The sequence below is a fragment of the Rhagoletis pomonella genome, unplaced genomic scaffold (assembly GCF_013731165.1).
Source record: "Rhagoletis pomonella isolate Grant_MI unplaced genomic scaffold, Rhpom_1.0 Rhpom_scaffold_00003, whole genome shotgun sequence".
Taxonomy (NCBI): Eukaryota; Metazoa; Arthropoda; class Insecta; order Diptera; family Tephritidae; genus Rhagoletis; species Rhagoletis pomonella.
Genome location: NW_023458557.1, coordinates 24,595,494 through 24,607,629, shown reverse-complemented (window position 1 = coordinate 24,607,629; position 12,136 = coordinate 24,595,494). Strand labels below are relative to the sequence as shown.

The 12,136-nt window shown below is 37.1% G+C and overlaps 1 protein-coding gene across 3 annotated transcripts in view; it reads right to left on the bottom strand.

The window, feature by feature from the left end:
• Positions 1–12,136, bottom strand: part of LOC118735089 (probable phospholipid-transporting ATPase VD) — a gene marked incomplete at its 5' end in the record, with an annotated part of 309,599 nt that overhangs the window by 43,408 nt on the left and 254,055 nt on the right. For 2 of the 3 annotated variants that reach the window (XM_036464700.1, XM_036464701.1), the window contains 6 exon segments: positions 1,472–1,612; positions 1,688–1,875; positions 1,940–2,140; positions 2,217–2,402; positions 2,477–2,647; positions 2,703–2,871. In XM_036464700.1, coding sequence (XP_036320593.1) covers positions 1,472–1,612; positions 1,688–1,875; positions 1,940–2,140; positions 2,217–2,402; positions 2,477–2,647; positions 2,703–2,871 — 1,056 coding nt within the window. 3 annotated transcript variants of the gene reach the window in all.

Sequence of the window (12,136 nt, the reverse complement as noted above, 5' to 3'; positions counted from 1 at the left end):
CAGGAGGAGAGCAGGCTTTTTAGGTAGGCCCTTCTTTAGCTCTCTTACGGAATTATCATGCGTAGGAATAAAGCCAATCCTACGCTTTATAAGAGCTTCGAAATGGTTCTCTGAAGATTAGTCACAGAGGTTCCCGTGTTCTGCAGTGGTATCACAATGGACCTTCAAAAAGGTCTAAGTGAGTTGGTAATTCGAACCGACTGCCACATCAACCTAACCTATACCTACACAGTACATATACGATCAAAAGATATGTACCATCCATTCCAGAGTATTGCGCAACAACAACATTCTTCCGTCTTACTTCTTGAATTGAAATGTTCAAATTAACTGTTTTTTTTAAGTCTAGTTAATAGCAGGGACGTGAACCGGTTTTGAACCGGAAAACCGCTTTTTTCTATTAATTAACTGAACCACTAACCGAACCGAAATTTTCCACAAATGTTTGATCCGAACCGAAAACCGAACCACTTTCTTTAAAGGTTTAAAGGTTCGTTTCAACCAATTTTCAATAGATAAATGTACCACTTTTTTCGTTTTGTTAAACATGGTAACACCTACCATGTTTTTTTACCACGTGACAATATCAAATGTAAAGGCAGCCCATCTCACTTGATCCTTAACCTTACGCGTTGCTGCACTTTACAATTGACACTTAAATTTGCGCGTTATTTTTTGGTTTTTCGAACCGTTCAACCGAACCGAAATCCCGGTTCAAAGACCAAAAACCCGCTTTGACGAACCAATCCAAAAGTGCAACAACGGTTCGAACCGCTGAACCGAACCGACCAAATTTTTCATCCGGTTCACGTCCCTGGTTAATAGATTTATTTCTACAATTTCTTAATATTAATGTGGAAATATAGTAATGTCCCAGTGGGAAAATGGGAATGCAATTCCCACAAACAAAGCAAAAAGTTTGAAAACTAACTCAAGTATGTTTTTGTTTCATGTTATCGCAACATCTGCTGTAGCCGAATGGATGCGCGTTCGACTGTCGTGTGTTGTTGATCACGGGTTCAAAACCTGTGGCTCGGACTTTATTTTTTATTTTTATAATTATTATTATTTTTTTAAATTCTATATATAGCTTCTATTCATAGTTTCGTTAAGCGAAATGCGACACATTACTTTCGTATGACATCGCTGAGGAGAAATTCTTGCATCTTTTCGTACGTAGGTTAGCCCCTATAACCTACGTTACTTTTTGCATTCCCAGACATAAACTTTTCCACTGAGATCGTTAATTTGAAAAAGTAGTACACACCAATGTGTTGTATGTATATGGCATTTGCAGTTTCTGTATGATCCCTTTTTGATTCTTGAATAAAGTGATATTTTTAATTATTGAGACGGTACAAACATTGTACGGCGAACGTACCAATGAAACAGACAAGCCGCATTTCATGGCATGAATGGTGCAAGTAAGCAGGTACATATTGGTAAATAGCACGTGTTGTGTGTTCTTTACCTAAAAATTGATGAAGCTGATGTTGACCTTGACCAAGCAACTAACAAAGCATCACCTCTACTACGGTCTTTCTGTCTTTGTAGCAAAATCTTTACACTATCAGCAGGAAATAATGCATTTTTAATGGTTATAAACAGGAGTCTGCAAAGAAAGCGTATACAAAATATAAAGTATGAGGTTTAACACTATCAATTAATAACGGCATGCTAAACTTACCGCGGTAAAACGGCCACCAAGGTCGATATGAGTATCACGAGCCAATGCACTGCAGACCCGAAACAGCGAAATATCACCCAATAAGTAGACGGTAGTCCAAAACAGTTAACACACTTTGCGTTATAAATAATAGAGAAGGCATAAAATGAACCAAGACTTATGATAATAGAGAGCGCGTGTAATATTGTCTGCAATCGAAAGTGTGCATGCGTATTTCGAAAATATTTAATTTCTTTCACTGCCGCTACATACCCATGATCTTATTTCTAGTGCACCGTGAACTAAATTCGTATATAAACAGGAAGCTGTAATCGTCGCTCCGAACTCCCAAATACCAACATCCGAGTCAGCATATGAACACAAAGCCATAAAAAATACTACTAAACTTTGGTAAAGGGCATCTAGGAGTATTATCCAGAAGTCATGAGGTTTATAAGCGAGACCCAGTCGACCCTTTAGAAATTAGTACAAAATTAAATGGTATCAAGAAGAATAATTGCATGAACATAAATATTAATGAAGAACTTACATGCTTGTACAAAAAACAATTTCGTAATAAAAAATCCTCGGGCACGCGCTTATCATACACGCCGATGGCAAGGGGAGGTAACGATGTAAATATTAAATTATAGAGCATCAGATACATCTGATCTATCATAACAGAACCAGAAAATCCGCAGTAGAGTTGATACCAGAATATTAGGAACACAAAGGCCTTCAAATATTGGAAGATAATTTAAGCTAAGAACAATAAATAATGATGGTTGCTAGCAGCTATAAAATACTTACGGCATTTTTGTAAAAGAAATAAAGAATCATGCGCGATAAGCGATCGTAACACCAGTATCCATGCGTTAACAATAAGGGCTCCAAATAACGAAAACGTGATAATGTGAAATCAGCTGCCATTACTGCTTGCATACCTTCTTGGCCGGAGATACCAACGCCAACATCAGCCATCTACATAAAGACTCCAATTAGTACAGTTTAAAGTGGTTAGCCTCATATCAAACACCTGTATCATTGAGACATCGTTGGCGCCGTCACCGATAGCTAAAGTACAGAGACGCAACTCTTCTTTCACCACTTTTACCAGATAAGCTTTCTGAAGAGGAGTCGAACGGCAGCACAAGACAGATGCGCAGCTTCTGGCTAGTCTCAAGAAGGGTCTAATAAGTTTCGAGCTGGAAAATTGTTAAAACTCCAAATGAGGCAAATATTTTACAAGTCATAGCTTGCATTGAGAATTTAGGCATACCGCTAACTAAAGGTGAAAAGGTATCAGATTCATTTTGTGAAATTGTTTGGAACCGGAAGAGTTCAAAATTTTTATTATGTGAATATATTTAAAGTCTAAATAACTTTTAAAACTGTTTAATAACATCTCCCGTGATAATTATCCATAAGAAACTTGCAGGATGGTAACGTACGATTATTTCTCAAATAGTAAAATATCACTGTTGTTTTCCCGCAACAAATTTTTCACATAAACCGGCCTCAAGCTCAATAAAAATGGTTTAATGAAAACTATCAAGGGAAAGAGTATGCGAGCCCAAAATTTACAAAACCTTTCAAGTGTAAGGCCCAGCTGATCGGAATTTCGTTTGCAGCCAAAAACATTAAAATATAAGAGGAGTGTCAATTAAATAATCGTCGAAAGTAATTATCTAAGCAAACGTGTGCAAATTACTTATTCACTAAAAAATGTTGAGCTCTATCAACAACTTAATTATGTATTACCGTAAATTTCAAACCGAGCATTTGATCAGCTGTTCTGGGTATTAAAAATTGGTTAATTTGCAACTTCACCCCAGGTGAACTTTCACTTTGAGTCAACATACCTTTTACTTTGCAAGTTTTTGCACACGTGAACTCATGATATACATTTATGTACATCAGGTTATCGAATAGACTACGGCTTAGCTCCATTGCTCGCATTAGAACGATTTGCCATTGGAAGAGTTAAGCACCTAATTGTTTTATATTAAGTGATCCCATGAAATTAAAATATAAATGCATTAAGAGTGGACTTAGCGCATTTTCACTCTTAGCTAGCGATATTATTAAAAGTCTAACAGATATGTATACTCATTTACTTGCTTCAAATGATATATTTATGTACTATTTATAGCATGCATGCATGTGAGCAAATCTAAAAAACAGGAACACTTTCAAAACAAAAAGTTTAATTTTTTAAATTTGTGGGAACACTTATGTTTTATATATGATTCTATTCGTAATATCGTAATAAATCGATAAATATAAGTGTAATTCATTTTCATCAAGTGCTTCAAAGTTGGATGAGGAATAAACAATTAGATCGCTGCAATAGAAAACCAAAAAAAATAAGCTGGGTTCAAATTACGATGTGGAAGTTGTAAATTATTCACTTACTTGGGACGCTCGAAATTCAAGGGCATCTCCCGTTTCACCAGATTGGCTCCGGTTTTCGAGAAAACGGTACTTGAAACTTTGACTAAATTTTATCTATTTTATAAATAACTTCCTCAGTTTTGAATTTATTTTACTAAAATTTTACACATAACGATTTTTAATATTAACTTCATTATCCCTTAAAATTATCGAAATAGGTTCACTTTAACATATAGCTCCAATACAACTGATTACTCAGATATGTGTTTTTACCCTATAGCTCTAATTTCATACCGGAATAATAAATTGTATGCGTGATATATGTTAATTTGAACCTATACTAAATTTTTACCTGCTTAATAGTTATAACGCAAACCAACGTCTCTGAACAATCAGTTGTATGGGAGCTAGATGTTATAGTGAACCGATTTCGATGATTTTAAGAGATATTAAAGGTAATATAAAAATACAACTGTGTGCAAAATTTTAGTAAAATAAATTCAAAAATTAGGGAGATTTTTTTTTAGAAAATAGTTAAAATTTGAGCAAATTTGTAAGTACCGCTATCTCGAAAAGTGAAGTCAATCGGGCAAAACTGGGGACGTCATTGAATTTAGAAGGTTCGATGGAACGACTATCAGAACCTTTGTCGAAAAAAGTTGATTTGATACCACGCTCGAAATATTCTGACTACAAGAAGGAGCATCATTAAAAGTAGTAAATCGGGGTTTTTACACACTTCTAAAGACATTTTTTGAAGCATTTTACAGGTATGTATATTTATTTATTTATTTTTTTACTTTATTTTTTTTATATGTAACGTTATAAGGACTAGTAGCTATAAAAATATTTAGATCGTTTCGACGTGTTTTTCAAATGTGCCTTTAATTAAGATGTTTTTGGAATAAAAATTACGATCAAGATCAAGATGGTTTATTCTGAAATCACACCTCTTGTTAAGGTAGCAAAACTATTCGTAATTGTTTGTAGAATACAATGCATACTTAAACAGTTTTTAGAAGGAAATGCTTCAAAAACTATTCGCAATAAACCGAAAATTTTGAAAATTGAGAAAATTAGAGTTACACAGTTTTCGTTACTTCTTCTTCTTCTTCTTTATTGGCGCTGTAACCGCCTAAGCGATTTTGGCCGAGTCCAAAACAGCACGTCAGTCATTTATCTTCTGTGCTAACTGATGCCAATTGGAAATGCCAAGTGAAGCCAAGTCCTTCTCCACATGGTCTTTCCAACGCAGAGGAGGCCTTCCTCTTCCTCTGTTACCAGCATCGCGGCCCGCGTTGAATATTTTCAGAGCAGGAGCGTTTCTGTCCATTCGAACGACATGGTCAAGCCAGTGGAGCCGCTGAATTTTAATTCGCTGCACTATGTCTATATCCTTGTAAAGCTCATACAGCTCATCGTTAAATCGTCTGCGATATTCACCATCACCAACGCGTAAAAGTCCGTAAATCTTTCGCAGAATTTTTCTCTCGAAAACTCCAAGAGCCGCCTCATCAGATGCTTTCATTGTCCATGCCTCCGCGCTATACACCAGCACAGGCATGATGAGTGACTTATAGAGTGTGATCTTTGTACGACGAGAGAGGACTTTACTTCTCAATTGCCTACTCAGCCCAAAGTAGCACTTGTTGGCAAGAGTGATTCTCCGTTGGATTTCAAGGCTGACATTATTATTGGTGTTAATGCTGGTTCCCAAATAAACGAAGTCATCTACTTTTTCAAACTTGTAACTGTCAACAGTGACGTGGGTGCAAAGACGCGTATGCTCTGACTGTTTGTGTGATGACAGGAGATACTTCGTTTTGTCCTCGTTCACCACCAGATCCATTCGCTTTGCTTCTCTATCCAATCCCGAGAAGGCAGGACAGACGTAGCCCTTGTTTTTACCGATAATATCGATGTCGTCGGCATACGCCAGCAATTGTACGCTCTTGTAAAGTATTGTGTCTGAGCGGTTCAGTTCTGCGGCTCTTATTATCTTCTCCAACATCAGATTAAAGAAATCACACGAAAGGGATTCCTCTTGTCTGAAACCTCGTTTGGTATCAAACGGCTCGGAGAGGTCCTTCCCTATTCTGACGGAGCTGGTGGTATTGCTCAACGTCATTTTACACAGCCGTATTAGTTTCGCGGGGATACCAAATTCAGACATCGCGGCATAAAGGCAACTTCTCTTCGTGCTGTCGAAAGCGGCTTTGAAATCGACCAATAGATGGTGTGTGTCGATCCTATTCTCGCGGGTCTTTTCCAAGATTTGGCGTATTGTGAATACTTGATCTATGGTGGATTTTCCAGGCCTAAAGCCACACTGATAAGGTCCAATCAGCTCGTTGACGGTGGGCTTCAGTCTTTCGCACAATACACTCGATAAGACCTTATAACCTATGCTTAGAAGGCTGATTCCGCGGTAGTTGGCGCGTATGGCGGGGTCGCCTTTCTTGTGGATTGGGCAGAGCACACTTAAATTCCAGTCGTCGGGCGTGCGTTCATCTGACCATATTCTGCATATGAGCTGATCCATGCACCCCATCAGCTTCTCGGCGCCGTACTTGAATAGCTCGGCTGGGAGGCTGTCAGCTCCAGCAGCTTTGTTGTTTTTCAGCCGCGTAATCGCTATTCGTACCTCGTCGTAGTCAGGCGGTGGCACAGCTACTCCATCATCATCGACTGGGGACTCGGGTTCGTCTTCTTCACTACTTTCAGCGCTGCTGCCATTCAGTAGGTTGTAAAAGTGTTCCCTCCACAATTTATGTATATTCTGGACATCGGTCACTAGGTCGCCATTGTTGTTCTTACAGGAGTTCGCCCCGGTCTTGAAACCTTCCGTAAGTCGCCTAACCCTCTGGTAGAATTTTCGGGCGTTCTTCCTGTCGGCCAGCATCTCAAGCTCTTCGCACACACGTATTTCGGCCTCTCTCTTCTTATTGCGGCAAATACGTCTCGCTTCCTTCTTCAGTTCCCTATAACGGTCCCACATGGCTCGCGTTGCGCCCGATCGCAGCGTGGCCCTGTAGGCGGCAACTTTTTTCTCTGCGGCTTCTTGCCATTCCTCATCGTACCAGTTGTTCTTTCGGGCTCGCTGAAATCCAACTACTTCTTCGGCGGCGGTACTTAATGATCGGGAAATGTGGTTCCACTGCTCGCGTATGTCGGATTGTTGAAGAGTGCTCTCAGAGAGCAGGTGTGTGAGTCAAGTGGCGAATGAGTTTGCCGTCTGTTGTGATTGCAGCTTTTCGACGTTGAGATTTCCTTGCATTTTTGGGCGCACATTTTTTGCTGCACAGAGGCGGGTGCGTATCTTGGCTACAACAAGTTAGTGGTCCGAGTCGATGTTTGGCCCCCGGAGTGTACGTACGTCTAAAACGCTTGAATCATTGCTTCCTTCTATCACAACATGATCGATTTGGTTTCTCGTTTTTCGATCTGGAGACAGCCATGTAGCTTGGTGGATATTCTTATGCTGGAACCTAGTACTACATATTACCATGTTTCGGGCCCCGGCGAAGTCGATCAGCCTCAGTCCGTTATCGGATGTTTCGTCGTGGAGGCTGAATTTTCCGACAGTGGCGCCAAAGATCCCTTCCTTGCCAACCTTGGCTTTAAAATCGCCAAGCAAGATTTTGACATCGTGTCGGGGGCAGCGCTCATATGTACGTTCCAAGCGCTCATAGAAGAGATCCTTGGACGCCTCATCTTTCTCTTCCGTCGGGGCATGGGCGCAGATGAGCGAGATGTTGAAGAATCTAGCTTTGATGCGGATTGTGGCTAGACATTCGTCCACCGGGGTGAACGCCAGTACTCGGCGACGGAGTCTCCCTCCTACCACAAATCCAACACCGAATTTGCGCTCCTTTCCGTGGCAACTGTAGTAGACGTCGCAAGGCTTCACGCTTATTTTTCCTTGCCCCGTCCATCGCATTTCTTGGATGGCGGTGATGTCAGCCTTTGTCTTCCCGTGGACATCAACCAGCCGGGCAGAGGCACCTTCCCCATTAAGGGTCCGGGTATGCACCTGGATACCTTTAAATCATAGTCCTTTATACGTTTGCCGTGGTCGTCATCAGAAAAAGGGGGTCTCATCCGAGGCTTTTTAGATTTTTTTCATTGGGCGGGGTTTTAACGTGGCGGGACCCAAACCCAGCGCACGCGAAGTTTTACGCCTTCTCACTTTAGCTCGCTCCCAAACGAGTGTTTGGTTGCTACCCGGAGGATACGTGGATATAAATATCCGGACGTTGTGAGCTACGATTTGAACCGTACGCACAAGAATCGCTTCTGGCCACTCCCAGGTGAATGACAGTCAAAAGTGTTCCACTTCTGCGCACGGAACCATCCTCGTTTTTGTTACTTGACATTTAGTTATTTTTTAAAGTACACTTTAGCTACCATATGAAGTGTACACACAAGTACTAATAGCATATAAAATTTCAAAGCAGTATATGGTGTGCGTCAAAAGTTATGACATAATTAATTTTTCACCCCTTAAAAATTACAGAAAAAATTCACCTGTTCCATATAACACATGATCAAAATATTTTTTTACATGGAAAAAAATCCGCAACACCCTCGACAAAAAAAATTCTAAAAAATCAACGGTAATTTTTAGCGACTTGAAACTTGCACTTTATTATACTAAAATTGAATGGGCTACAAAACTGCATACCCGAAAATTTTCTAAATATTCTAATTAAAAATTTTGAAATTTCGATGACAATTTTTGAAGTTTGATTAATTTTTTTGCAATTTGTGCAAGCTTTGCAACTTTTGTTATTGTGGTTTCTGATATAGATTGAATTATATTTTAAATGAAAATTATTAAAAATAAATAAATAAAAATAATATGCAAGCAATATCGTTTTGAATTTCGTTGTTAATTAGTTGCACGCATCTGTACATGTGGTGTCAAATTAAATACAAACCTTTGACGTAATGTTAAAAATGAGAAAAAAGTTAAACGTTAAAAAGTTAGTAATTGCAAACAGCGTTTCAGTCTCATCGATTTTATGCAGTGCATAAAGATTTACAAATTTTTAAATTAATCTCTCTTTTAAAAAGATATTTTGTACTGTTAAACGTAATTTAATTTACTGGTTAATAAGTCACCCAAATAATGCAAAATCTATTTTACAAAAAAGTTGAATTCAAAGCTAAATTAATGTTTCAAATATTTATACGTATAAATCTGTGTATGAATATTTTACATAAATGTAGATTGCCGTTCAAAATATGCTCGTATGTATTTTCATTATGAATAAAATGACATACATTAGAGTGGTTCATAAAAACACCCTTTTTGGAAATTCATAAACGCTACATCAGAATATTGTTATTTGTGATAAAAAAAGAGACACGTATTTTTTTATTTTGAAAAAAAAGTTTTCTTAGAGGTCGCGCTAGTCGGTTTTTTATAGAAACGCTGATGTTCTCAATTTTTTTATTTTCTTGTCATGTTAAAATGCAGCTAAAAATGTGGTTTTTACATATAATTACTCTGGTATTATTGGGGAACTTTCCCTTAATTACACACCTTTCGTGGACAATTAGAATGGGTCTAGTTCCCGAAAATATGCTCTCGAAAAGACACTTGTAAAATTAATACGTTGATACTGAACGATTTACGCATTGTCATGGGTTGGAACTTGTTACCAGGGGGTTTCTGGGGGTGTTAATTAGGGATCTGAAGTCAGTTTTTCGAAATTCAAAATGGCGGACCATTTTTTTAAAAAATGATTGGATTTGTTCGAAACACGGAACTCGAGAGTTTTTGTGGTCGCCGATTACGAATCTGAAGCCAATTTTTTTAAATTCAAAATGGCGGATCCAATATGGCGATCAAATTAAAAAAAAAGTACTAAAATTAAAACGTTGATACTGAACGTTTTAAACATTGTCAAGGGTTAAAACACGTTTCTAGTGGGTTTCTGGGGTTGCTGATTACGAATCTGATGTCAGATTTTCAAAATGGCGGTTAAGAGTTTCAAACAAATCCAATCATTTTATTAAAGTTGGTCGCCATTTTGTATCTACCATTTTGAATTTTGAAAATCTGACATCAGATTCGTAATCAGAAACCCCAGAAACCCACTGGAAACGTGTGAGAGCATATTTTCAGGCACTAGGCCCATTCTAACTGCCCAAGACAGGTATGTAATTAAGGGAATGTTGCCCAATAATACTAGAGGAATTATATGTAAAAAACAAATTTTTAGCTGCATTTTAACATGTCAAGAAAATAAAAAAATTGAGAACATCAGCGTTTTTATAAAAAACCGACCAGCGCGACCTCTTAGAGAATTTTTTTTTTTTAAATAAAAAAATACGTGTCTCTTTTTTATCACAAATAACAATAATTTGAGGTAGCGTTTATGAATTTCCAAAAAAAAAATTTTTTTGAACCACTCTAACATACATATACATATATGTTAAAATATTAACTTACTATTATGCAATATTTATGCAAATTTGGGGTTTGTCACAAAAAAGAGGAAAAACCTTATCTGTCGCTCGAAAAATCTAAGCTCGGTCGCCGCCAAAAAATTATCTACATAAAAAAATAAAAAAAATTCTGAGTTTGGTAATTTTTTTAGAGTTTTGGTAAAAAATTAAAAACCCTGAGTATGAAACTGAATTAGGCACACTAACACTTGCTCACTTTTAGCTCGTGCTTGTTTGTGGTAGTGTCCATCACGGCTCATGTATATATGAAAATTATTTTCGTTTTTGAGAGATGCTGAATTTGCTGTTGACAGTGTTGCCGTTTTAGCCCTTTGGTGGCTAGATTTAGCTACCACATACTTTTTTGGCCACATAAACTTAAAATTGCCCCTAGCCCCTTTTTAGCCCTTTGAAGAATTTATTCATACTTGGCATGAAAAAGTTGTATATGCTTTATTTGATCTAATTTTTTTTTTTATCTATGTAAGAGATGAAATTTTAAACTAAGAAAAACTGATATATATATATAAATATATGTATTGTATGTTCCTTACGTTTTTATACTACAGTAGTTTAAAATAGATAAGTTTATGGCCCTTAATATGCTTTATTTGTTAAATTGCCCATCAAGTCGATTGACCGTGTATGTTCTTGTGGTGTGATTGTACCTGCTGCTGGTGTGACTTCAAAAACTATTTGAAAATTTTATGATTGTACCAGCATGCGTATACGTGTGAAGCACACTTGTGCTCAGAGTTGGCGAGCCAGCAACGAATTAACACAGTGTTGGCATTTTTGATACAATTGTACTTTGTCGATACAATTTCGTTTGCAATATACTTTCCTACTACGCAGTACGTTTTAGTACAATTTTGTGATGAATACTAAAAATATATAGATCTGAAAATTCACAGCGGGATTTTTTTTTTATTTTTTTATTGTTTTAGCCTTTTTGTTTTTGCCTTTGTAAGTTTTGAAAAAATGTCTTCAACGGACCATTATAACATAGCACATGTGTATATAGATATGATTATCCAATTAGTTTTTAGAGACAGCTATCAGCTTCACAGTCCTAGGCAAATTTTGGAAGAACATTTTCGATAGTAAGTCTTATTAAAAGAAAATGTATAAATCAGCTTCATTTAGAATCAATGCCTTCCTTAATTAAGACAAATGATTTTCTTAAATATCATAACTTTACGACACTCACATATTGACAAGGTTTGACTTTTTATTTTACTATTTTTTAATTTTAATTATTTGTTTATAAAAGTATAGTTTATTTCTTAATAAAAACAAAAAATCTACAAACTTTCGTAAAAATTTCGAGCTTCTTATTTCATTTTTTTTTTAATATTTTGCAGTTTTGTCGCCCATTAAATTTCAATATAATAAAGTGCAAGTTTAAAGTAGTTGGGACTTGTCATTGATTTTTGGGGTTTTTTTTTGTTGCTGATGTCAGTCATTTCCTTCCATATCATATCTAAGTATGCGGCAAGACGCAGCTACTTTAAACTTGCACTTTGTTACATTGAAATAGAATGGGGTACAAAACTAAGTACTCAAAATATTTGTAGGAAATCTAATTAACAAGCTGGACATTTTTATGAAAGTTTGTTG